The sequence below is a fragment of the Phytophthora cinnamomi genome (genome assembly GCF_018691715.1).
Source record: "Phytophthora cinnamomi strain GKB4 chromosome Unknown Contig4, whole genome shotgun sequence".
In the NCBI taxonomy this organism is placed as follows: Eukaryota; Oomycota; class Peronosporomycetes; order Peronosporales; family Peronosporaceae; genus Phytophthora; species Phytophthora cinnamomi.
Window position 1 is genome coordinate 1850975 of NW_027150937.1, and position 22952 is coordinate 1873926.

At 56.1% G+C, this 22952-nt stretch overlaps 7 protein-coding genes across 10 annotated transcripts; 5 read left to right on the forward strand and 2 right to left on the reverse strand.

Annotated features, from left to right (window-relative positions):
• Positions 1–728: 728 nt before the first annotated feature.
• Positions 729–1550, forward strand: IUM83_05549 (ATP-dependent RNA helicase; the record flags this gene model as incomplete). The annotated part of the gene is made up of 1 exon (XM_067929692.1): positions 729–1550. The coding sequence occupies one exon, from the start codon at positions 729–731 to the stop codon at positions 1548–1550; it is 822 nt and encodes a 273-aa protein (XP_067799754.1).
• Positions 1551–5204: 3654 nt separating this feature from the next.
• IUM83_05550 (ATP-dependent RNA helicase) lies at positions 5205–5411 on the forward strand (the record flags this gene model as incomplete). The annotated part of the gene is made up of 1 exon (XM_067929693.1): positions 5205–5411. One exon carries the CDS (start codon positions 5205–5207, stop codon positions 5409–5411), a length of 207 nt encoding a protein of 68 aa, XP_067799683.1.
• A 231-nt stretch (positions 5412–5642) lies between these two features.
• On the reverse strand, positions 5643–7673 carry IUM83_05551 (putative endo-1,3(4)-beta-glucanase; the record flags this gene model as incomplete). The annotated part of the gene is made up of 1 exon (XM_067929694.1): positions 5643–7673. The coding sequence occupies one exon, from the start codon at positions 7671–7673 to the stop codon at positions 5643–5645; it is 2031 nt and encodes a 676-aa protein (XP_067799588.1).
• Positions 7674–8967: 1294 nt separating this feature from the next.
• IUM83_05552 (CMGC/GSK protein Kinase) lies at positions 8968–10683 on the forward strand (the record flags this gene model as incomplete). Of its 4 annotated transcripts, none has more annotated exons than XM_067929697.1 (6): positions 8968–9156; positions 9262–9393; positions 9473–9905; positions 9984–10248; positions 10324–10449; positions 10671–10683. In XM_067929697.1, the coding sequence occupies 6 exons, from the start codon at positions 8968–8970 to the stop codon at positions 10681–10683; spliced, it is 1158 nt and encodes a 385-aa protein (XP_067799681.1). The 4 variants fall into 4 exon arrangements, with proteins under 4 accessions (XP_067799681.1, XP_067799680.1, XP_067799679.1 ...); XM_067929698.1 differs by having other exon boundaries at positions 9999–10248; XM_067929696.1 differs by lacking the exon at positions 10671–10683 and adding an exon at positions 10509–10633 and having other exon boundaries at positions 10324–10439.
• Positions 10684–10790: 107 nt separating this feature from the next.
• On the reverse strand, positions 10791–13442 carry IUM83_05553 (Protein phosphatase 1, regulatory subunit; the record flags this gene model as incomplete). Its single annotated transcript, XM_067929699.1, has 11 exons — positions 10791–10939; positions 11009–11171; positions 11234–11317; positions 11388–11576; positions 11647–11850; positions 11912–12577; positions 12650–12763; positions 12849–12887; positions 12962–13006; positions 13087–13224; positions 13293–13442. The coding sequence occupies 11 exons, from the start codon at positions 13440–13442 to the stop codon at positions 10791–10793; spliced, it is 1941 nt and encodes a 646-aa protein (XP_067799678.1).
• Positions 13443–15164: 1722 nt separating this feature from the next.
• On the forward strand, positions 15165–18245 carry IUM83_05554 (Leucine-rich repeat-containing protein 74; the record flags this gene model as incomplete). Its single annotated transcript, XM_067929700.1, has 2 exons — positions 15165–15573; positions 16192–18245. The coding sequence occupies 2 exons, from the start codon at positions 15165–15167 to the stop codon at positions 18243–18245; spliced, it is 2463 nt and encodes an 820-aa protein (XP_067799594.1).
• A 3080-nt stretch (positions 18246–21325) lies between these two features.
• IUM83_05555 (Lateral signaling target protein 2) lies at positions 21326–22138 on the forward strand (the record flags this gene model as incomplete). Its single annotated transcript, XM_067929701.1, has 1 exon — positions 21326–22138. One exon carries the CDS (start codon positions 21326–21328, stop codon positions 22136–22138), a length of 813 nt encoding a protein of 270 aa, XP_067799685.1.
• Between the last annotated feature and the right edge of the window lie 814 nt (positions 22139–22952).

Below are 22952 nucleotides of genomic sequence, written 5' to 3' on the forward strand. Positions count from 1 at the left end.
GACATTTACACCTCTCCACCAGGACGAATCGTCTCGACGGCGCAGTGTTTTGGAGGATGTTTTCTCACCAAAGGAGCGCCGGTTATTCGTCCAGAGAACAGCTCAGGTGCTTTTCACGACCGAGTTTGTGATACTCGTTGAGTATACCGAAGTCATCGTACCTTTCATCTTCTGTACGTACAATGACTACATGTATAGCTACGATGAAGATATCCTCTCACTGATCTTATGAATGCGGTGATACAGGTATGTACACGCTCTCCATGTATTATCTTCCCAATCGAGCGTACTATCCTCAGCTAGAGGGACTCAATGAGTCGCAGTTGGAAACCAAGCTCGGCACCATTGCGACGTTTGAGTGGTCGAGTTGCTCTCGCTGCTGGTTTACGGCTCCATCATCCAACGCAAGATCGGCGTCTCGATGCTGCAAATACTGTCGTTCGTGCTCGATCGAGGGTGGAGAATGGTGCAATCGAACCTGTTCCTGTGGATCTTCTACACGGTGCAAAACTCGCTGCAGCACAATGGCGCTGACTTCAGCTGGTCCTTCAGCTGGCTCAAGGACAAAAACACCTGAAGAAAACTACATGGATACTGTCAAATACTACTAGTAGTAAAAACACAACAACCTCGTCTGTTGTACCGAAATGATCACGCCAAATCGATTCGGCGTATTATACGCCGAATCAAACGGCGAGAGTGTACCATTAAACTGGCACAACGCAATAATGGCGGCGGAGCGCGGCTTCGAGTTCCGGCGCGACCTGGAGCTGCTCGTGCACGACGGGCTGCTGTCTCCGCGGCGCGCGGCGCAGCGCGGGCGCTTCCGCCCGGGCGTGGCGGCCAGCGCCGAGCCCGCGGACGTGCTGCTGCAGCAGCGCAGCAAGAAGAAGCTGGCGCGGGCGCTGCGCGCGCTGCGCGAGGACTACGGCGCGTCGCTGGCGCTGAGCCGCGAGGCGCTGGGCTACGCCAACTCGCTGGAGGACGCGCTGCGCTTCCTGGCGCTGCAGGTCACGAGCGACGAGCTGCCGCCCTCGCTGCGCGCGCAGCCCGCGGCGCTGCAGGGCGCGCAGCAAGCGGCGGCACAGAGCGGCGAGCTGCAGGCGGAGCTGCACGCGCAGGTAGAGCGCGTAGAGCGCGTAGAGCGCGTAGAGCGAGAGGAGGAGGAGGTAGAGCAGCAGCAGCAGGAGGAGGAGGTGGAGCCGCAGCAGGAGGACGCCAAGCACACGCAGGCGCGGTCCTGGACGCAGCAGTACGTGCTGCACATGGCGGCGCGCGAGCAGCAGCAGGAGGCGGAGGCGACGCCCGAGGCGCGCGAGCTGCAGGAGCTGGAGAGCCGCTACCACGAGCAGGCGGCGGCGCTGAACCGCCTGAAGGAGCGCAGGAGCAAGAAGAAGGCCAGGAGCGGCGACAAGCTCAAGACGCGCGAGCTGAACGAGCAGCTGCAGGACACGAGGCGCCAACTGCTGGCGCGCGGCTGGAAGGACCCCATGCAGCAGCAGCAGCAGCAGAGGAAGAAGAGAGAAGAAGAAGGAGAAGGCGAGTGCTGAGGGTGTTGCTGCTACGGCAGTTGCTGTGGAGAAGCAGGACGGACCGACTTCAGGTGACACCCACGTGCTGGAAGATGCTGACGACGAGTTGCTGTCGCTGGCGCTTGGACGGGCGGACGATGACGAGCAAGGACAGACCGATGCGACGGAGATTCCGACTTCAATGCAGAATGGTGAGGTGAAAGAGAACGTTGGGCAGGAGCACAGCCCGGCAATTCAGGCTGAAGGGGACGACGAAGACGACGAGGGGGGCTTGTTTGGCCTCTTGGAGGAGGCGGAGGCTACAGTCGTGAGCGCCGATGCGATTAAGAAGAGTGCTGCTGTCGACACGGCGGCGATCATTGCCGCTCAAGCTGCGGCAGATCTAGCGGCTTCAAAGGGGAAGAAGGGGAAAGGAGGAAAGAACAAGAAAGGACGCAATATGCTGAAGGTCCAGGCTGCGGCAGCACAAGCTGCTCAGGCTCAAGCTGCAGCCGCTGCTCCTTGGACGGGCAAGTCGCCTCGCGACCACTTGGAGCAGCACTGTCGTAAGAATGGCTTGCAGAAACCGCAGTACAAAAAATTGCCTCGCCCCGCAGGCGGAGGGCATCTATACTCGGTGGTCCTCGGCAATAAAAACCGCGGCAAACATGACGTCACGGTACGGGATGCAGGTGACGCTGCGCGGGGATTTGACTCGATTTCAGATGCGAAGGACGCCGTAGCTACTAGCGCACTGTTTGAGCTAGCGTCGGACTTACCGCTTTATCGGGTGTTGCCGCCGATGTACCGGGATATGTGGCAGCGCTGGATCACGGAGAGACAGCAAACCGACGCAGCAGCTGCAGCCGCTGATCGGGATGAGCAAGACGAACTCTTGAATGAGATTTTCGACACCCTCCCCGCAGAGATTGCTGAAAAACGAGCTGTCATAGAGATACCGTCTCCTACGCCAAAACCTGTAGTTCCTGTTGTGGAGAAGGTTGCTGGAGATACTTTAGAGGACTGGAGTGTTGAGGACTGGGATGCTGATTTGTCCGATGACGATGATACGAATGGCAAGGAGTCGGATGCAGCTACGAGTGATGACATCGCAACACCGGTCAATGACCTGGAGGTAGAGGAAGAGAGCGAGAGTGATAAGAACGCCGCATTGGAGCTGTCTCGCCAGCTACGAGAACACCTCCAGAAGCGGATGCGCTCAGGTGCATACAAGTCAAAGCTCCCACAGCGCGAGTCGCTGCCGATTGCATCGTTCAAGAAACAAGTTGTCGAGATGCTGGCTGACCACGATGTGATACTGATTTCCGGAGAAACTGGTTGTGGCAAAAGTACGCAAGTGCCGCAGTTCTTACTGGAGGATCTATTGTTTTCAGAACCCGGAGGAGCCCGTGGACAAATTGTTTGCACGCAGCCTCGGCGACTAGCTGCTATTAGTTTAGCTGAACGAGTCTCCGAGGAGCTTGGAGAGTCAAGTATGGGCACAGGCGACTCGCTAACAGGCTTTCAAATCCGCTTGGAAACACGGATGACACGCCGCACGCGTTTGCTCTTCTGCACAACTGGTATCCTACTACGCAAGTTGCAGGACCCTCGCACACTCGGAGAGGAAGTGAGCCACGTGATAGTGGATGAAGTCCATGAGCGCGATCTTCAGAGCGATGTGCTGTTGGCCATGTTGCGTCAGTTCCTGGCTGAGGGCAACGCGGCAAGACGCCGGAAGTATGGGGCACGTTGCCGCCGCTCAAGGTGATTCTCATGAGTGCAACGCTCAACGCCGCAAGCTTTCAGCAGTACTTTGGGGGTGCTGCAGTGTGCCCGATGATTGAAGTTCCTGGTCGCACTTTTCCTGTGGAGCAGTTCTACCTCGAGGATGTTCTTGAGAAGACCAACTTTGTTGTGGATGAAGAGTCCCCCGCGTATGTGCCAGTAGATGAAAGTGGTTCGGACAGGAACTCGACGCAAGTCACCATCTCTGGCCGCGGAGGCACTTCCTACACTCAGCAAGTTTCATGGACATCCTCTTCTGGCACGTCCTCTTCCAAGGCAACAACTTCTGAGACGCAGCGTATGCTAGAGGAAACGTATTGCGAGTCAACTCTGCTTGCTTTAGAGCGCCTCGATCCATCCGTTGTCAACTACGAACTCATCCAAGCGCTTTTGGAGCACATCACTACGGAAACGGACTTGCTTTTGCTATCGAAAAAGGACGATGATCAGCATGGGAGGAGGAGTGCATCAGTGCTTGTATTCCTTCCAGGTCTGCAAGAGATCACTACGCTTCTGGACATATTGGCAGGCAGCCGTTTGCTGCGGCATGATCCCCACGGGCGTGAATTCGAGTTGCTGCCACTTCATTCGTCACTGTCGGCCCAGGAACAGCAACGCATCTTTCGACAGCGCCCAGGCGTTATTCGGGTTATTGCCGCAACCAACATTGCCGAGACTTCTTTGACTATCGACGACGTTAAGGTTGTGATTGATACCGGACGTGTCAAGCAAATGAGCCACGATGCTCAACGCCGCACTAACGTTCTCGAAGAGATTTGGGTTGCTCGTGCCAACGCCAAGCAACGTGCTGGTCGCGCGGGCCGCACAAGCGGAGGCTCGTGTTTCCGCCTATTCCCGCAGTCGGTTTTCCGTTCCGTCATGCTCGAGCAACCTGTGCCTGAGATCCGGCGCGCTCCTTTAACGTCACTATGCTTGCAGATCAAGACGTTTGGTGTTGGTGGCAATGAGCAAAAGGACGGGTGCGGCGAGTTCCTCCGTGCATGCTTAGATCCACCGGATGACACTAGTATTCGCGATGCGCTGGAGGAGCTCTTTGAAATTGGGGCGCTGAGGCGTGAGGATGAGTCGCTCACCAAACTGGGTGTGCACTTGGCTCGCCTACCTGTAGACGTGAAGGTAGGCAAACTACTTCTTCTTGGGGCACTATTTGGTGTGTTTGATGCTGCAAGTACCTGTGCCGCTGTACTGGAGACAAAGTCACCTTTGTAGCACCTTTGGTCGCCAGAATGAAATGAAGCAAGCCCGCCAAAACTTCGCAATTGAGCTAGCGATTTGCTCACAGATGTGAACGCCTTTGAAGCTTGGCGCTACGTTGTGCAGCACGGGAAAAACAACGGGATCAACGAGAAGAACTTCTGCCACCAGAACTTTCTGAGCAACCGGGGGTTGCGTGAGTTGAGCAAACTCAAACGCCAATTCCGAGGTCTTGTGGCGCAACTTGGATTCCTTCCACCAGCCGAATCCGAAGCGGACGAGCGAATGACAGTTCAGCAGCTGGCGACGATATCTGCAGTGCTTTACGCTGGACTGGCCCCGAATCTGGTGCATGCTGAGCCGCCCTCGGGGAATGGTCCCAAGCGCGCAGTCCTCCGTGAGCGCGACCACAACATCGTTGTGGTGCATCCGGGATCGATTAACTATAAGGTGGCAAGCTTCCGGGCGAGCAATTTCCTCACGTATGCAGTGAAGCTGCACACGTCGCAGGTGTACCTTCCAGCCTCCAGCCTCGTGCTTCCGTTGGCTGTGTCTCTCTTTAGCCATGCTTTGGAGCCGCTGCCACAACTACGGTGCAAGGATAAGGATGGCAATGAAACCATTGGGCTGCGCGTGAACGATTGGGTTGTTTTCCAATCGTCGTACCGCTCAGCGGCATTGTTGCAGGAAATGCGCGACGTGGTGCTTGAGGTCATCGACTCGAGCCTGCAGGCGCCACCGTTCGCGCGCGGTGGCAACGCAGAGACTGAAACGCAAAAGTCCGAGCGAGAGTCACTTGTGGATGTGCTGCGCGTGCTCTTCCTCGCCGAGTACGAGGAGCGCGACCCAAACAAGCAGCTTTCGGGACAGCTCTGTGCCCGCAAAAAACGCAATTAGAAAGTAGGCGTAGGATAATGCTTACCCTTTAAACAATAGATAGAGGCTACATTGCATCGTAAAGCTTGTCCCGTAGCGCAGAAAGCTTAAGACAGGCAGGCATTAGCCCGCGGGGAGATGGCCCATGTAACGAATATGGGCGGGCATGTTGAAGTGGTTTTGGGAATAGGCATGTTGAAGTGGAGTTGACCTACGAGAATGGGATCTACTACTGAGCAATGGCTGGAATCGTTACAGCGAGTACTGCGCGGCCATGTAGAGCGCCCAGGAAAGCGAAAGACCGTCCATCATGGTGCACTGGTTCAGCTTGACCAGGGCATCGGGCTTGTTCAGGCGCGCATAGTTGAGGTACAGCAGCGACAGCCACGAATTGGACACGTCGTTGGAGGTCACGATGTCCAGCGTGGACAGGATGTTGTCCCATTCCTGCTGCACAAACGTCGACGTGCGCACGTACTCGCTGAGAGGTGTGACCGGCAGCATCTGGATGCCGTGGATCATGTACTCGTCGGCGGAGAACCACGTAGCGTGGTCAGCCTTGTTGTCGAAGAGGATACCGGCCACCATCCGCGGGCGATACGCAGCCGGGTGGATCGTGTTCGAGCTGTCAAACAGGAAGTACGTCTGGATTGCGCGCATGCCGACCTTGCTCATGAGCAGCCCAATGGACTGCATGCGCGTGTTGTTCGTGGCCTGGCCGAAGAGCGCCATACCGTACGAAAAGTTAATGTCCTCGGACGTGGACTCTTCATCCTTGCCGTCTCCCAGGGACGTCATGCCGTGCGAGTACGAGTGTCCCCGGAACCAGTCGAAGCCACGGAACTTGGGGAAGTACGGGTCGTCACGCGACGGGTTGGCCACATCACGGAGAAGAACCCGCGTCATGTTGTTGAGGTCTCCAATGCGCGACCAGGTCGGGTGCAGATAGTTGATCACCGACGCCATGTGCACCCAGTAGCCGTAGTGGTAGTGGTGGTCATTGTACACGGTGTTACCGAAGTCAGCGTTCATGTCGCCCGTCGCGAACCCTTCCGAGCTCACAATGCCGCCCATGACGGCGTCGTATTTCAGCGGGTACTTCCAACTGTTGTCCAGGAATGGAGTGATGGCGCTCTCAAGCTTGGTCACACAGCGCCGCAGTAGAGAGACATCAGTGCCTACGATCACGGGATCGTTGGCCATCAGACACAGCGACGCATATTGCTGCACGAGTTTGCCCGTGAAGTAGTAGCTACCATCGATTGCCACGGTCCAAGTGCTCTGAATATCAGCGCGCAGTTTCGTGAACAGATCCTGCTGCAACGCGGCAGCTTGTGTCAGACGCGATCGGGGATAGTGCGTCACAGGAATGTTTCGAGACTCGTAGAAGCACCACGCAGGTGGAGATGTCAGCGTCACGAAAGCCTTCATGAGGCCTCGCGTGGCCGAGTACATCGCGACATTGGTCACTTCTGCGACGCTAGCCGCTGTGAGTGACTTGGCGTGGTGATCTAGTCCGTAGTGAAGCAACCCGTTCGAGCAATCACCGTCGGTCTTCCATTTGAAGGAGTACTTGGAGTCGCTGGTGATCTCCACGTCTCCTCCGGTCACAATACAGCTGCTGTACTGATCCTGGGCGGCGGACTGGGTGTCATCCAGAATTGATGAAATCCGCATCACTCCGTTGAACGAGGTTACCGCCTGCAAGATCATGCTAGTAGCAAGATTTAGCTGGATGCCACTTGTCGACGAGGACGACGGGAAGACATGGAGCCACCATTGCTGGCCGCTGACTGCCACAATGTTAAACTTTGTGCCGGAGTAGATAGTGCCGATCGACGCTGCAACTCCGTTGATTGTTGCGATGGGGGCCTCGAAGAGGATTTCCGGTGTGAGCCCCTGGTAGGTGGCGGTGAAGTACGCCATGCCGCTCACCATGCTGGTTTTAATCGTACCCGTCGATGAAGGAGCCTGGAGCTGGACGGTGACGCCCAGGTCCGTCCAGTTGACGATCTGCATGTCGGGGATCGAGGTTGCAAACTCGCATGCAGTCAGCTGGATTTCATTTCGCTTCGGGTGTGCGTAGTACTGGGCGACTCCATTGATGACTCCGCCGAAGAACCTGTTGCGGTACGGATAGCTGAGTGCGAAGCCGTAAGCCCCCGACGACTCGACACTCACAGCGAACGGGTTGGGCCAGACAGGAGAAGTAGCGTTGGTGGTGCTATCGCATGTGACGAGGTTGCCCCACCAGGCGTTCGTGGGCACCGGTCGACTCCGCATCGTGTCTAGGTGCCGAGGCAGGCAGAATGTCGACTGCTCAACAGTAGCGTTAACGAGCAGCGTCGGGGACGGGAACTCGCCGCTGGGATCCCATGAGTCATTTTGCGCACCGACACCGCAAAGAAGCTGGGAACACAGTCCTGCCACTAGTAGCCAGGAGCGACGGGAGGCGGAAGACGCCTTACTGGAAGACGAAGGCAGGTGGATGCTCATCGTGAGATGAGATGAGAACTGAGAGCTACCGTGCCAGGCAGCAGTGCCAAGCTGCCTGTCATCCTCACTATTGCCATGATCTCGCTTTCTTGAGCATGATCCCGTGCTACGCCACCAAGGCAGAAACGATAAAGCTCCGCAAATAGTCTGGAATGCATCTAGCAGGTTTCACATCCAAGCACCTAGCCAGAATTATATCAGCGCTGTCAAGTCCGTGCAGGCGATATTGCTGGGGCAACTTCCCCACGTGGTGCCCAGCGTTCGTTTCACCACGCGTTGTCACAGGAAACAACCGAGATGGGATAGTGGACAACGTGGAGAGCGTCATCGCAGCTTCGCTGGGAACGTTCTGTCGTCAGACACCTTCGCCGGCCACGCTGTAGCAGAAGTACATGTACACCTCACAGCGCAAACGACATTTCTCCCCGCTGCCTCCAATGATGGCTAACCCCCGTAGCGTTGGAACTCGTACAGCATGTGCGCAGCATCTGCCGCCAGGTTTTTCTTCGTAACTGATACCCTGAAGCTCTCGCTTGATCCACACCCGCCTCACCTCACTCCCGTACAATAGCCCGCCATGCGATTGAGTCCCTCATCATACTGTATGTATGATTCAAACATACTCTCGCGCACGAATCCGCTGCCTGCCTTCTCACTGCAAATCGCTGGCAGCACTCCGAGCCACGTGACGCACCACCCAAAAGCGCTGCGACGTCCGCAGAAATCCCATCAGAGACATACAGATTCCTCTCTCGCACCGGCAACACCAACATAAAACTTAAGTGTGCATTACATGTAGTGCTACAGTGCCGTATCCGATTCCGATTCGAATCCAGGCGCAAGTTGAAGTTTGTATCCATATGGTCTCCTACCCCTGATTGGCGGGAATTTCGTCCAATCCGCAGCGTTCCAAATAGAAACGCAGGTCGGGCGCGTCACTTGCTCTGAGTATGGGGCCGCCTTCCGCCTACACAAAACCACCGATAAAAGCTCCCGAGCCAGCGCCCAAGCTCCCGCCCCAGCGCCTCGTGGATCCTTCCCCCGGCCCCTCGTCCTCGTCCCCGCTCTCCCCCCGCCCCCCATGAGCGAGCGCGCGGCCGACGGCGCCGCCAAGCCGCCCGCCAAGGCCAAAGATCCGACGATCCAGCTGAGCGTGGACGACGAGATCGCGACCGTCCAGACCACGGCGTCCACCACGAAGAAGAAGGAGGACATGCGCAACGAGAGCACGGGCATCACGGTGGGCGACTCGGCCCACACGCTGTCCGACGTACGTGGCAGGAGAAGAAGCAGCAGCAGAAGAAGAAGAAGAGGAGGAGGAGAAGCTGACCGATTTCTGTTTTTTTATTTTTTTATTTTTTTATTTGTGGATTAGGGTAAGACGATCCACTACTCGGCCGAGCGGATCATCGGCAACGGGTCGTTCGGCGTTGTGTTCCAGGCCACCGTGGAGGAGACGGGCGAGATCGTGGCCATCAAGAAGGTGCTGCAGGACAAGCGCTTCAAGGTGGGAGGAGAATGGGGTGTTGGGGGTGTTGCAGTTCTGAGTTTCTTATTTTCTTATTTTGCTATTTTTTTTTTTGCAGAATCGGGAGCTGCAGATCATGCGGCAGCTGCACCACGTGAACATCGTGCAGCTCAAGCACTGCTTCTACTGCAACGGGGAGAAGCCCGACGAGCTGTACCTGAACCTGGTGCTCGAGTACATTCCCGACACGGTCTACGGCGTGGCGAGGCAGCTGCAGAAGGCCAAGCAGTACATGCCCATCGTGCTGGTCAAACTGTACATCTACCAGATCTGCCGCTCGCTGGCCTACATCCACTCGATGGGCATCTGCCACCGCGACATCAAACCGCAGAACCTTCTGCTCGACCCCAGGTCCCACGTGGTAAAGCTTTGCGATTTCGGCAGCGCCAAGGTGCTGCAGAAGAACGAGCCCAATGTGTCGTACATCTGCTCGCGCTACTACCGGGCCCCGGAGCTGATCTTTGGCGCTACGGACTACACCACAGCTATCGGTGCGCGTCTTGTAGCTGTGCTATCACGGGAGTATTGAGCTTGGTACTGACTTTTCTTTCTTGGATTTTGTTTTACAGATATTTGGTCACTAGGCTGCGTGTGCGCTGAGTTGCTGTTGGGGCAGCCGTTGTTCCCTGGTGAGAGCGGTGTGGATCAGTTGGTCGAGATCATTAAGGTTTTGGGCACGCCGCAGCGCGAGGAGATCGAAGCCATGAACCCGAATTACACGGAATTCCAGTTCCCGCAAATTAAAGCTCACTCTTGGAGCAAGATCTTCCGCTCACGAACCCCGCCCGAGGCTATTAACTTGCTGTCCAAAATGCTGGTCTATGATCCGAAGCGGTAAGAGCTGGTTGAAGGTCTGCTGGCAATGTAATGGGTGCTGACTATTTTTTTCCACTTGTTTACCTGATCTAGACGTGTGAAGCCGCTTGAAGCCGCCGCCCACCCGTTCTTCGATGAGCTGCGGCAGAAGGATCTGAAGCTTCCAAATGATGTCCCTGTGCCCGCGCTGTTCAACTTCACTCTTCAAGGTGCGCATTCGTGCTAGTATGTCGTGGGTTGACTCAGCAGACTTCGTAACTTTTTTCTTGTGAATTTAGAACTGTCGCAAGTGGATGTTAGCCCGCGCGAGATTTTAGTACCGGTCCATGAGCGAAACTCAACGAATTGGCCGGTCTTAGAGGACGGCACGTGGCCTGACGCAGCTGCTCGTGGGACTTCCTAAACGCTTGTACATCAAGCAAAACATGAAAGGCCCGAAGGAGACAGCAATGAAGTTGACCAAGGGTGAAACAAAATGTATTTTGCTTGTATCTTTTTCGGGCCTGGCGCTGTTGTGGCATGATACATTCCTGGCGTAGATAACGTCGCACTGACTCACCTCATAAGGTAAGGATGTTTGTGGTGGAGCTGTCACTACTGCTAGCTTCCCGGATGCTAGAAAGGGGGTGTACCGCTACCTGGCCCAGCAGGTGAGCCTCAGGCCCGTTATGAAACCCTGCCGAGGTGTGGAGACGACGCCCTCGAGTTACTACAATAAGTAAGTACTGAGGGTTAAGACTGCGACCAGAGACATCAAGCCGCATCATCCTGAACTCACCTCCGTTTTGAGCCATGGCTGGCAAGGCGTCTGAGCTCCCTCCTAATCTATTGCTGTTGTGAGAACTCAGTCCCAACGACGTTTGTGGCCGCACTCGTGCTTGCTCGGTTGCCTTAGCTTGTTGGAAATGCTCTTCCCATTCCTTCTTTGTGTTTTTGATATCCTGACCAACACTCATTCGTCATCTTCCCTCTTTATCCGCAAGCAACAGAATATTGAACCTACATTTCGAATGAGCTCAAGCGAGACTTCGTTTTGCAGGATAAGCTCAGTCAGCTCCACGTCGATGAGAGCGGACTCGTCGAGCAGCTAAAACAAGTAGCACACAAGTGCGACGTGAGGATCACCTGATCAGCAAAAAACTGCACCAGTCACTTACATCCGAGTGAGATAAGCGTGGAGGGTCTAGCATCTTGTCGTCTTGGTTCTTTGGCCCAGTTGCTTCGTCTCCGTCTGCCTGTATTCGTGGTGACTTCAAGTTTTCAAGAGATTCTTCGGTCTCCTTGGTTTGTCGAAGCAGCATTTCTCTCAGTCTCGCATTTTCCCGCTGTAAGCTTGCATTTTGTTGCTGCAAACACGTACAGAATAGACAGGATTTAGCTTTACAAATTTGGTGCTGTACCAGTCAACGCCAATACCTCTAACGACTTCATTCGCTTCGTGTCAAGGAGTCGGGTTGCGCTTGGATTGTTTTCGAGAGTGACTAGCTGCTTCTTCAAATCTTGGATCTGTTCTTGTAGAATTGGAATGTTATTGTTTTCGGTCTGAAGCTGCTTGTTCTCTTCAAGTAGCGACTCGCTGACTGCATCGAGCTGGTGATTCTTGTATCGCGCTAGGGATTCCTACAATTACTTAACATTAGCGAAAGATATGAGATAACTTAGATCGGAGAAAGAAACTTACCATGAGCACTTCGATGTGCTTCAGCAACTTTCGGATTGTGGTGTTGGGATCTGACGGATCCACACCCAGATGTGAAGTTGATACGCTAGGGGATAAAGTCAGCTTCTTAACATCGCTTGAAATCGACGACACCACCCCATCAGCACCAGTACTGTCCGTCTCGCTATTCGGAAGCGGATTAGCATTGCGCATTTTGTCAACAAAGCTCGATGTAGTTGGAGCATCTTCATTGGCACCGCTGTCGCTCGAAAATGTGAAATTTGAGGACTGCTCAGCAACTGAAGCCCCGTTAGCGTTCTCAGCCAGATATTCCAACAGAATCGGGTTGTTGTTCAGGAAGTCGTCACGAAACAAGCGAACATTTCCGCGGGGCATGAGGTTGCTTGCAAAAGGGTCGACGCCATTTGGCTTCAAGGTCTCGGTAGTAAGCCCTCCTCGAGCCCCGGGGGCAGCAGGGGCGGTAAATGGCCGAGCCCCGATGAATCCGTTATTACTTTGGCTGTTCTTGTGCATCGACGCAAAAAACTCTTCTGTCAAGTCCTTATCAAGTTGAGTAATATGATCACCGTCTAGCGTCTTGAGACGGGAAAGTACACGGACAACCCGGAATTTATAGCCCTCGACGTCGCGCGAGCACGGATTCCCACCCAAATCCAGCGATCGTAGCTATTCATCCGTAACTCGTTAGATCGTTTGCACCAAAAAAGCAATGCGGGTGACAAGGCATTCATATGATACCTTTGGGAGACCACGGCAGACATGTAACGCTGAATCAAGGTCGGTGATGCGGTTTCCGTACACAGAGAGGGTGTTAATTTTCTGCAACTTGCGTAGGGGAGATATATCTACGATCTGAGAAGCATCAGAAATACATAAGAAATACATAAGTCGATGATTTGGAGCATGTCGATTTACCATCCACAGCAAAACCCCGCACCTGGTTGTTGGCAATAAACAACTTCTCCAGCCCGGCGCACTACACTCATAAATATAAAAAAAACGTCAATAATAAAGTAACCAAGATGTTGCTCAACGTCGTTCGTGTTCCACCTGCAGGTTGTCGAGCGCCTCGATCTGATTGAAGTTGACATTGAGCTGCTCACGACACGACAAAACAAAATGACGTCAACGCCCGGATCATCAACCGCAATGTTCTTCACCGTTTACTTTCAAACCTCAATCAGGCTCACAAAGAACTGGAAATGTTCGAGGGACGTGAAGCGGTTGTGCGACAACGAAAGAATCTCGAGCGACGCCAAACTCTGTGCGCAGGTTTCCTGGATCCCTGCTAGCTTTTCATCGCGCATAATCAACTATCAACAAGGAAACAGAGTCAGAAAGAGACCGAACTGTAACGTCAACAACACACAATCCATTTCACCTCCTTCAGCGCCAACAGGTCGTAGACCCCCGCGCGGTTCATGACCACGTCGGTTGTCAGCGTCAGTGACCTGGGTGAAGCCATTGTCCGCTCTGTTTCTCCCTGATTAACCTCCGTGCCGCCACTATCGTCCGCAGCATCGATATTCATCGTGCACTGCAGGGGAGTTCACGACGGTTCAAGATCGGGGAAGCCTCGTGTAGAGTACACAACTTCAACTTGTGTCGCGAAACGACGCGAATACAAGTGTAGCCATCTTTAACCACTTCCAGCAATGAAATACACCCGCGAGGAGGTGCCGAAAATTACGCGCCCCAGCTCCCTCACAGCTCTGGGTGAAGATGTTGGGACCTCCTGCGCGCGCAATGGCCACCGTGCCAAGGCGAAAAGCAAAATTTCCTGGTACCGGTAGGTCATTCTACCTCCTGGTCGATCTCAAGGGTTTGGACAGAAGCTTATATACATCGGATCAATGTGTACAACCAGAAACTCGTTCGGAGATACGGTCCCGCTCCCAGAGATGCCGCCTGAGCCGTTGGCGATGGACCCACCGATGGTGATCCCCTCAGATCTCCGTCCATTAGGTAGCAGACGCCGTTATTTGCGCACGATTCAGCTTCTTGCCGACCCATTGCCCGAGGAAGAGATGAATCGAGAAGTTGAGAGCACTGAAGCACCGTGCTTATGTCCGGCGACTAAATTACTGCGTCACCAGAACTCAATATCCTCGAAGCGACAGCTCTCGAGTAAGAGGGACCGGAGACTCGTGAAGTCTGTTTCTCACAGAGAGGTGGCGCCTGATCGCCAGACATCAAGAAGGAGAAGATCGAGCCACTACATGGAAGAGAAGGAGCCTCCCATACCAGAAACCTTAGAGGTGGAGACCCAGCAAGTACCGCCAACTGATGAGAGTGATGGCACTTCAGTCGTGGAGGCAGCACCGACATCAAATCCACTTGTCACCGGCAAACGCTGTTCAGCTCGTCTGGTACTCCTATGTTTTACAGTAATGATATCATGGACCACGGCTGACAGTGTTTTTTTTCTTAACTTGTAGACTTCCGTGAACAACGCTGCTAGAGGAGTGCGCAATGTCAATGGTGATCTGACTGGAGAAAACGCGACGGCAAGGGCTCTTCGACTGCGACGTATTTCTCGAGAGGGAACGCTAGATGTCCAAAACAGTCGAGACTACTTCGGCAAGACCGCGAAGGAGCAGTTTTACGCACAGTACAAGCAGCTTTACTCGCGGCCATACTTGTTCATGGACAGCAAAGTAGCTGGTGGAGCGAAAGGCGCAGCCCCAGTCACAGAAGTGACGTCACTACCAGAGCGAGAACTTTCACGCGGGGATTCAGATGACGAGGTGGTTAATAAAGAAAGCGCCATCATCCCGGTATACCCATCATCGAGCGAGATGCGGAAGGTTAACGATGAGTTGAATCCATCTCGACTCGTGTCCAGGGTCTCGTCATCAATTCTCAACATCGACCGCCCGGAATTGCCTCTACGAGACAAATTGTCTCCTCGTGCACACTTCTTGGCCTCATGTTCAGCGAAATCTCAAGTTGTAGTTCCATTTCTCATCCGCAACAGGAAGACTACAGTCTTTGACTTCTCATTCCAGTCGCTCGGAGACGCATCCATCTCGGCGTTTGCTAAAGTCTTCTACACGACCTGCCGTTTGTGGAAGAGATCAGCGTTCGTGATAACCGCCTCAGCGACGATGGACTGAACGAGCTCCTTCAAGCTGTGAGTGAAGGCAGCTCGGCACTTAATCTTCGCCGACTTGACATTTCGCAGAACCAAATAGGATCCAAGAGCGCTCAAACACTTCGTGAATACCTTGTATCGTCCAGCTGTACTCTGGAGATGTTGCATGTGGACAACGCAGACATCGACGACCACGAATGTGCGGCCTTTATGACAGCGTTCGAGAAGAACCAATCGATCACACGACTTTGGATGAGCAGGAACTGCATTGGCAAGGCCGAGAACCTCAACGTTGTCCAGCCTAACTTCACAACAGGTGGTGAGGCCATAGCCAACATGCTGCATGTGAATCCTGTGCTCGTTCATCTCGATCTGTCGTGGAATTATTTGCGCCTGGAAAGCAGCATTGCGCTTGCGAACTCTATCCGTGATAATGGTACACTTGTCGAGCTGAAGCTCGCCTACAACGCATGCGCAGATGCCGGCGCCATGATGTTTGGCGAGGCATTGCGCTTCAACAAAAGCCTGCAGATGCTGGACTTGTCCTACAACAGCATCGGGGTGAAAGGTGCAATGGTACTTGCCAACGCCATCAGGTCAAATCGCACGCTGCGTACTCTTCAGCTTAATGGCAACAACATCGGAAGAGAAGGTGGTCAATTGCTTATGGCAGCACTTTGCGGGAATCGAACAGAGGTCGGCTGCACTATTGAGCTGCACGCCTGCAACCTCGGAGTAAACATCCTCCCAATCGGGGCATCAGCTCCCTCCGCAGTTCCTGGTGCACCACTATCCACGAATACATCCGATCCACGCGGCCGTGCACCACAGCAGAGTGCTAGCGGGGAATTCAATATGCAGAACTTGCCAGTGTTTGATGCAAAATCGAGCCGAATTTTCAATCCAAGAGAGCCCGCCGGCAGATACTCGCTTAACCTCGTGGAGCCTTACGACAAGATGATCGCGATGGAGCTCGTTCGTCTTGCAGCCACTAGAAAAGGATGTCGCTTCTTGCGCATAGAGTATAAAACACCGACATCGGCAAGGAGGCCAATCACCCTTATCAAGAAGGAGAATCTCGCCGTGGAACAGCACAAAGGCGCAAGTACTCACCGCAGCATGGAGAACAGTGAAGAGGAAACCACGCTTGAGACGAGAGGAATAGACGTTCTTTTCGCCAACGTAGATCGGGACAAATCAGGATACGTTGACCAGGAAGAGCTCGAGGCAGTGCTAAACCAGCTCGGACTCTACCCTCAAATGGATAGTTTGGCGTCCATGTTTCAGAAGTTTGACTACAACGAATCGGGCTTCATCGAAGAAGGCGAGTTCAGCGCTTACTTCTTCCACGCCGTGTTCCAGATGATTGACGAGGACTGTTCTGGCAAAATCGACGCCGACGAGGTCGAGGAAGCCTTCAAAATGTTGGGGATCAACAACTACGACGAGAAAGAAATCGCCAACGCCATTTCAACCTACGACATCAGTGGCGACGGTGAGATGGAGGAGTACGAATTCGTCGAGTTCATGAAAGATCGACTACTAGACCGAATCAAGAGCAAATTGCTCGGCCACGATTCGAGCGACGACGATGCGGACCTCGAAAAAGTTCCGCTTGTGTCCTTGTTGGACGCGTCAACACAAAAACCATGGGTCATCCCTGAAGATGGCCATCTGGAGATCGATTTCCTGTACGACCGTGAAGCGTTTGCTACGAATGACGAAGCCTTCCGCCAAGGTAAAATATCCCGAGTTGGTCTCGAGCTGTTGATCCGAAACATCACTGAAGTCGCAACTTCTAAGGCTGAACAAGACGATCTCTTCCACGTGGCCATGTACGACTCGGAAATTCGTCTCACAGCAGTTCAGGCTTACCAGCTCCTTGACGCCTGTCACTATCTGAAGCCCGAAAGCAAGAAGATCGAGACGATCGCGCTCATGCTCCCGCAAATGCTGACGGCAAAGGAGGCACAGATTCTAGTGGGACGGACACTGACGCTCATGCAGCGATGTCGTCTGAAAGCTCAATTGGGCAGCGCGTACTCCGTAGTGCTGGGGAACCCAACCGCACATTACTCCTTCGATCTGGCCAAGCACAAGGACCGCATCGCGCTCAATAAACTGGCCGAGGTCGCGCAGAGCGAGAAGCTTTTCTCCAAGCTGCGATCGGGTCGCGCCGACACGTCCCAGCATGGCAACTGGGAGAACTTCCGCAACGAAGAGCTGGACGGCCGTAGCATCGTGCTCACCAACTCCTTCTTCCACTCGCTGCCTCGCCGAGGCAAGCTCTGCTTCGACTACGTAAGCACCACGCGCCCAAAGCGGGGCACCACGCAGATCAGCGACCGGCGCTTTGACCAGCTCATCAACTTGCTGCAAATGGACGTCGTGTTGCCTGACGCATTGGGATCTCTAGGCCCCACTCGAGCTCAACGCGAACACGGCCAGCGCCAGCCGAAGCCACTGCAGAACTCGGCGAGCACCAAAAGCGACGACAGTGATCAGGCCGCCGCGCTACCCGGATCTTTAGCAGCGCGGGTGAAGCGCGCTGCGTCCAAGGAGCAGTCCGAGTTCTGGACCAAGACGCGCGCGTCGGTGCTCAGGCGCGGCTGGGACTTCGTCATGAACCACGCGTACACGTTCCGCCTCACGGGCGCCACCAAGGAGAACGTGGGGCTCAAGATGGTGCAGATCGAGTCGGCCATCTGCGACCGGTGGCTCTCCTGCGAGCAGGCCTCCAAGATCATCTCGTGCATGCCGGCGACCTTCCACGCGCGGCCGGAGACGGCGCGCATCCTGTTCTCTCGGCTCATCGACCTGCACAACTTCTACCGCCTCTACGACGCCATGTCGCGGCCCGAGCAGCACGCGAGCGCGCGCATGCTGGGCTGGCTCAACATCATGAACCCCATGGCGCCCGAGCGCGTCTACGCGCTCAACCTGTCGGTCCACGACGAGCGCGAGATGACCAAGGTGCTGGTGGACCTGGCCATCGGCGAGCCGGGCGAGAACTGGCTCAACCAGAGCTTCACGCTCGTGCAGGGCGAGCCGGGCATCCCCGGCTGGAAGCTGCCCGCGCGCTGGGAGAAGGAGGACAACAAGGAGGGCGGCGTCAACCGCGCAGGCTTCCTCGGGCTCGAGTACTACTCGGGCCAGGACCGCGGCTGCGCGCCCGTGCTCTCGCTGCGCAAGACGCTCATGAAGCGCGTGCTGTGCGGCACGCGGCTCTACTGCCTCTAGCAGCTCGGACTTGAGCTCTTCAACGTGAGTTTTGTGGATCGGGTAGTACAAAACGCATTGTCGAAATCACTACACGAAAACGTAAAGTCCACAATGTAACTTTAATGTTATTGCAAAAAGACAGCCTCAAAAGTCACAAGATATTTCGCCAAAATCACAATCTTCACGTTTTCACTCGATATACCTTTGTGGCCTGCGCACTCAGCCACAACTTTCGGTGACCTCAGGTGTTTCTTGCCGTGTTCGTTGAAAAGTTGTGCTCCGTTCTGGTCGATGAAGCAGAGATACCCAGACAGACTAGATGAAGTCGTTAGCTTACAACACAAGCAGTCCACGGGTACCAGCGAGATTTTGACGGAGCTATCGGTTGCTGCATATCAATGCGGGGCCTCGCAATTTGAGTGAGATCCGGCCCTGGAGCGCTCTCCATCAGCGGCTGTACAAGCATACACAGTACCGCTGCTTTGGAGTGCTGGGCGGCACCCGGCTTTGCCGCCTGAGGCATGGCTACACCCTTGCAGCTTCAAGCACTTCAACAGCGACATGTTTTGATCGGGAAAGCGGGAACGACTGGCGGTGGCGGGGTAGCCATTTGCGCAAAGTGGGGATGAGGCGTCTGAGTTTGGATCGCGTTGAAGTGGAGCTCGGGGCTTTGACAAGCATCGAGCCTGGCCTCTGCGGGCTGCCACTCGAGTCTCGAGTGGCCAGGTGACACCATTGCGGTGGTGGGTGGAGGACGCCTGCCACTCCTTGCGTCTCCACGGCGGCGGCTTCAAATCGGTCGGGATGGTGGCTCACTGGCGGCGCGGACCGCGTGCTCTTCCGCGTGCGGGCTCCGCGAGGCCACCCGTTTGCTGGGCGGCGGTGATCACCACCAGCACCAACACCGCGATGACGAGCTGCGACAACCCGCGCTCGGCCCTGGCTGGTCTGCCTGCCGTCCCACTCACTGGCTGTCAGCAGCGCAGGCATCAGCACTCGTGCTGTTGTCGACCTTGCATCGGCACTCTTGTGCTGTTGTCGACCTTGTCGGCCTTACCGTGACTAACCTCAATTTAAGGCTCAACCCGTTGGCATTAAAATGTCATGAATGTGAAGCTGCTCGTCACGTGCAGAATACAACGCCGAACTGGTAGCTTCGTGCGGTATTGCATGCTGTACGCAGCGTGAAATTCAAACCGTGAATGCGGCCGCACAACGTCACGCGGGCGTCTGCGCCGCAACCGTGTTGGCCAACACGCGGGAGGTCCTCGCTCCAGTCGACCGGTCTCTGTTGAGCAGCGCTCGTTTGACGTGCAGCGGCCCTGTCTCCTTGGGCGAGGCAAGTCAATGCGTCCAATCCACCCGTGCGGATGCCATCGGGCCCATAAGTCCGGCCTGAAGGTTTCACCAGCGGACATCCGGCGCGTGAACTTTTCGAACCTCGCTTCAAAGCTCAACATCTCGAGCCTGTTCCTCCGTTTATCCTGGGCTCGTGCGCAGGCTGTGAAATCGCTGAAACGCCGACTCTTTCGGCCGCCACGCTCAGCTTGCTGGCGAGCAAGCCGACGATGCACCGCGCTCTATGTCGGCCGACGCGCTTCAACCATGAGTGCGAGCAGGAGCTGCCGCTGCAGACAAGCCGTGGGCATTTTCATTTGCGATAACGGCGCATCACAAGGCTTCCCGATGTACATCTGGGAGAGATTCTGGCGGCAGGATAATGGAGGAAGTACCTTGTGGGGCGATGACATTGGCGCGCAAAGTGGACTTGGTATCGGTGTCGGGTGTGAGTGCCCCTGACTGAGGGTGCAGCATTTTGCTGAGACTTTCACGCTCGCTGCATGCTCGGCGAGACTGTATGTGTCAACAACGCGCCCTGCGTCAACGCACTGATTGAGAGAGTCGGTGTTGTGCGCTCGCAGATGGCAGTCTTTTTCAGCAGGCGCGATGCTTGAAGAAGCTCCAAGCCATGTGAGCAACTCGGTGGATAGTCGGCGCGGCGCCGCGACGCCGCCATGGTGAAGTTGCTGCCGCGACCTCGGAACAATTCTCCCTCGATGTGGAGGCCCTGTGTGTCCCAACTTGGCGGGGTCTTTGCCAAGCTGAAGCTGCTTGGGGGGTGTTTGACGTCGCCTCAATCAATTCAGGGCGAGTTCGCCCGGTACTGCGCGCTTCAATACCACGGAGCTCGCCGCGGGCATTTTCTGATGGTGGACTGCCCGTGGACACATCCACCGCGGCGAGGCCGCTTCAACCACGCTGCGACAACGAGCGAGTGGCCGAGCGCACAAGGATGGCAACGCAAGTTTGGGGACCCGCAGTCCGACCGGCCCTCGCTTCATGCAGCAAAATCAGACGCGGAGAACAACACGTTTGTTCTCTGAAGAGAAGGAATCAGCTCCGAGCCGCTTTCCCTTGGCGGCACCGCTCGCAGCGGTCCGCCACTCTGAACCGGCCCACACAGGCAATCCCACAAAAGCTTTAACTGCGCCGTGCAATGCAATGCAACGCCGCGCTAGACGCGCGCCGCGGCAAGTCGACTGCCGCTTCGCAGTCGCAACGGCGGCAACACACCGCTCCGTGATCGCGATAGTCGAGGTGGCGCGCTGCACGGACGCCACGTGCAAGTGGCTCCAGTCACTCGATTCCGAGGCGGTGTCGGGCCGGCAAATCCTGTCGAGCACACATGCGAAATGAACCGCAGCCCTGCCTAGAGACTCGGCACCAGCTCGTACAGGAAGCTCATCGCCTGCCTCAGGTGGCGCCCGTGTCGGCGGTCGGCAGGGCGACATAACAGCCTGCACTCGCGGCGGAGATCTCGCGCGAGCCGTGTGCCATCCGGCGGCGGCGCCCATGCCGGCATCGCCCCATGTCATTGCCAACATCGGAGACTCGCCCGACTCGAGGCTGAAGAAGAGAGCGCTTCAGCTGACGACGTGACGGTGATGGGCAGAACAGCGCCGGGGCGGGCAGACGGGCCGGCGCACACTACGGTACGGCTCGGCCTCGCCGAGAAACCAACCTGCCGCTCACTTTCGGATTTCGCGCGCGTTGCGTACGTCGAGCAGAGCGAGCGACCGCCTCCAGCCCAAGACGACATGGGTGTGTCCGTGACCGCGTGCGACTCGCCGCTAGCGCTCAGCAGCCCGCTGGCCGGCAAGGAGCAGGCCGGCAGCCCGCCGCAGTGGCGCCCCGACGCCGCCAGCGACTCGTGCCTGTGCTGCGGCAACGACTTCTCCATCTGGACGCGCCGCCGCCACCACTGCCGCGCCTGCGGAGAGCTCGTGTGCGGCGAGTGCTCGCCCTTCTACGTGCGGCTGCCGGAGCTCGGCTACAAGGGCCGCGTGCGCGTGTGCACGCACTGCCACGCGCTGGCCGACGCCTCGCTCGAGTCCTCTGCCTCCGCGCACAGCCTCACGCGCCTCGAGTCGGCCGCCGCCTCCAGCGAGTCCTCGGACAACGAGCAGCTGGGCGACGTCGAGGAGGAGCTCGTGTTCCGCGCCGTGGACGTGCTGGCGCTCACCTCGCGCGACAAGCGCTCCAAGCTGCAGTACCAGTACTTCGTGCAGTCCGAGGCCGTGAGCTGGCTCGTGGACGCCGGCATCATGTCCAGCCGCACGGGCTGCGCCGCGCTCTTCCTGCGCCTCGTGGACTACGGCTACGTGACGCTCAAGCCCTGGAACGGCTCGGGCCGCAGCGCCTTCTACATCCTGAGCGAGGAGATGACGCTCGAGAACCGCTCGTCGCACTACGACACCGCCATCCACTCGGAGACCAGCAAGTGCCGCAACTGCGCGCAGTCGTTCCAGAAGGCGCTGGCGCCCGTCGACGGCTTCTGCTCCATCGACTGCAAGACCAACGCGCTCATCAGCCAGTCGGACTCGGCCCACATCCGCCGATTCTGCGCCTAAGGGTGGCAGCTCTGGGTTCCTGGCCTCCCTCGCTCTCAACCCCCCTTCTATCTATCGGCGCCCCCGCTGGGGCGTCCGGCCTGTATTATAGAGTGTTCGGTGTGTATTTACAAAGAGTAGTTAAGGTGCCGGTGTCCAAGTTGAGGCTACTAGCTTGCTGGTGGCCTTGCACAATTGCACCGCACGATAAGGTATTTCATCACAGCATATTTCTTGTCCATACCCAATCGACCCGATGCCTTCGCTTCCATCCCGTTCCATTCTTGCTTGCGGCGGTGCTTTTATTCGCAGACATAGAGCGCCGATTCTGGTGGATATCAAACGTGTTTCTCGCTCCATGTCTACTGGTCGATCAGTAGAGCTTGAGCTGATCGCTGCCGGTTCGTTCGGCGACAGACTGTCGGACAGCGGGTAAGCCTGATTGCCCCTGCCTCCGCTCACATTCATCGCCTCGGTCGAATGCTCACCGCGCGTTTTCCGGTGCGACGAGTTCACTGCTCACACGAATGGCTGCTGAATCACCAAGGGCTGGAACGTCCATACGACTAGCGCTAGCGATGGCCACTTCCTCCGCCTGCAGTTGACAAGCTCCATAGAGCGCGAGCTGCACCAAAACTGACGTGACAATGAGTCAACTGAAGGTTTCAGCCATGTCCGACGTTGCAGAACCTCCGCACCGCCGAGTGCACGCAAAAACGATTTCCGGTGCTGCTGCACTAGCTGCGCTCGACACCAGCACGCAGCAGCAAGACGATGACTTGCATCAACGTGCGCCGAAATGAGAGCACCACCGTCACTCAACACCAAACCACCC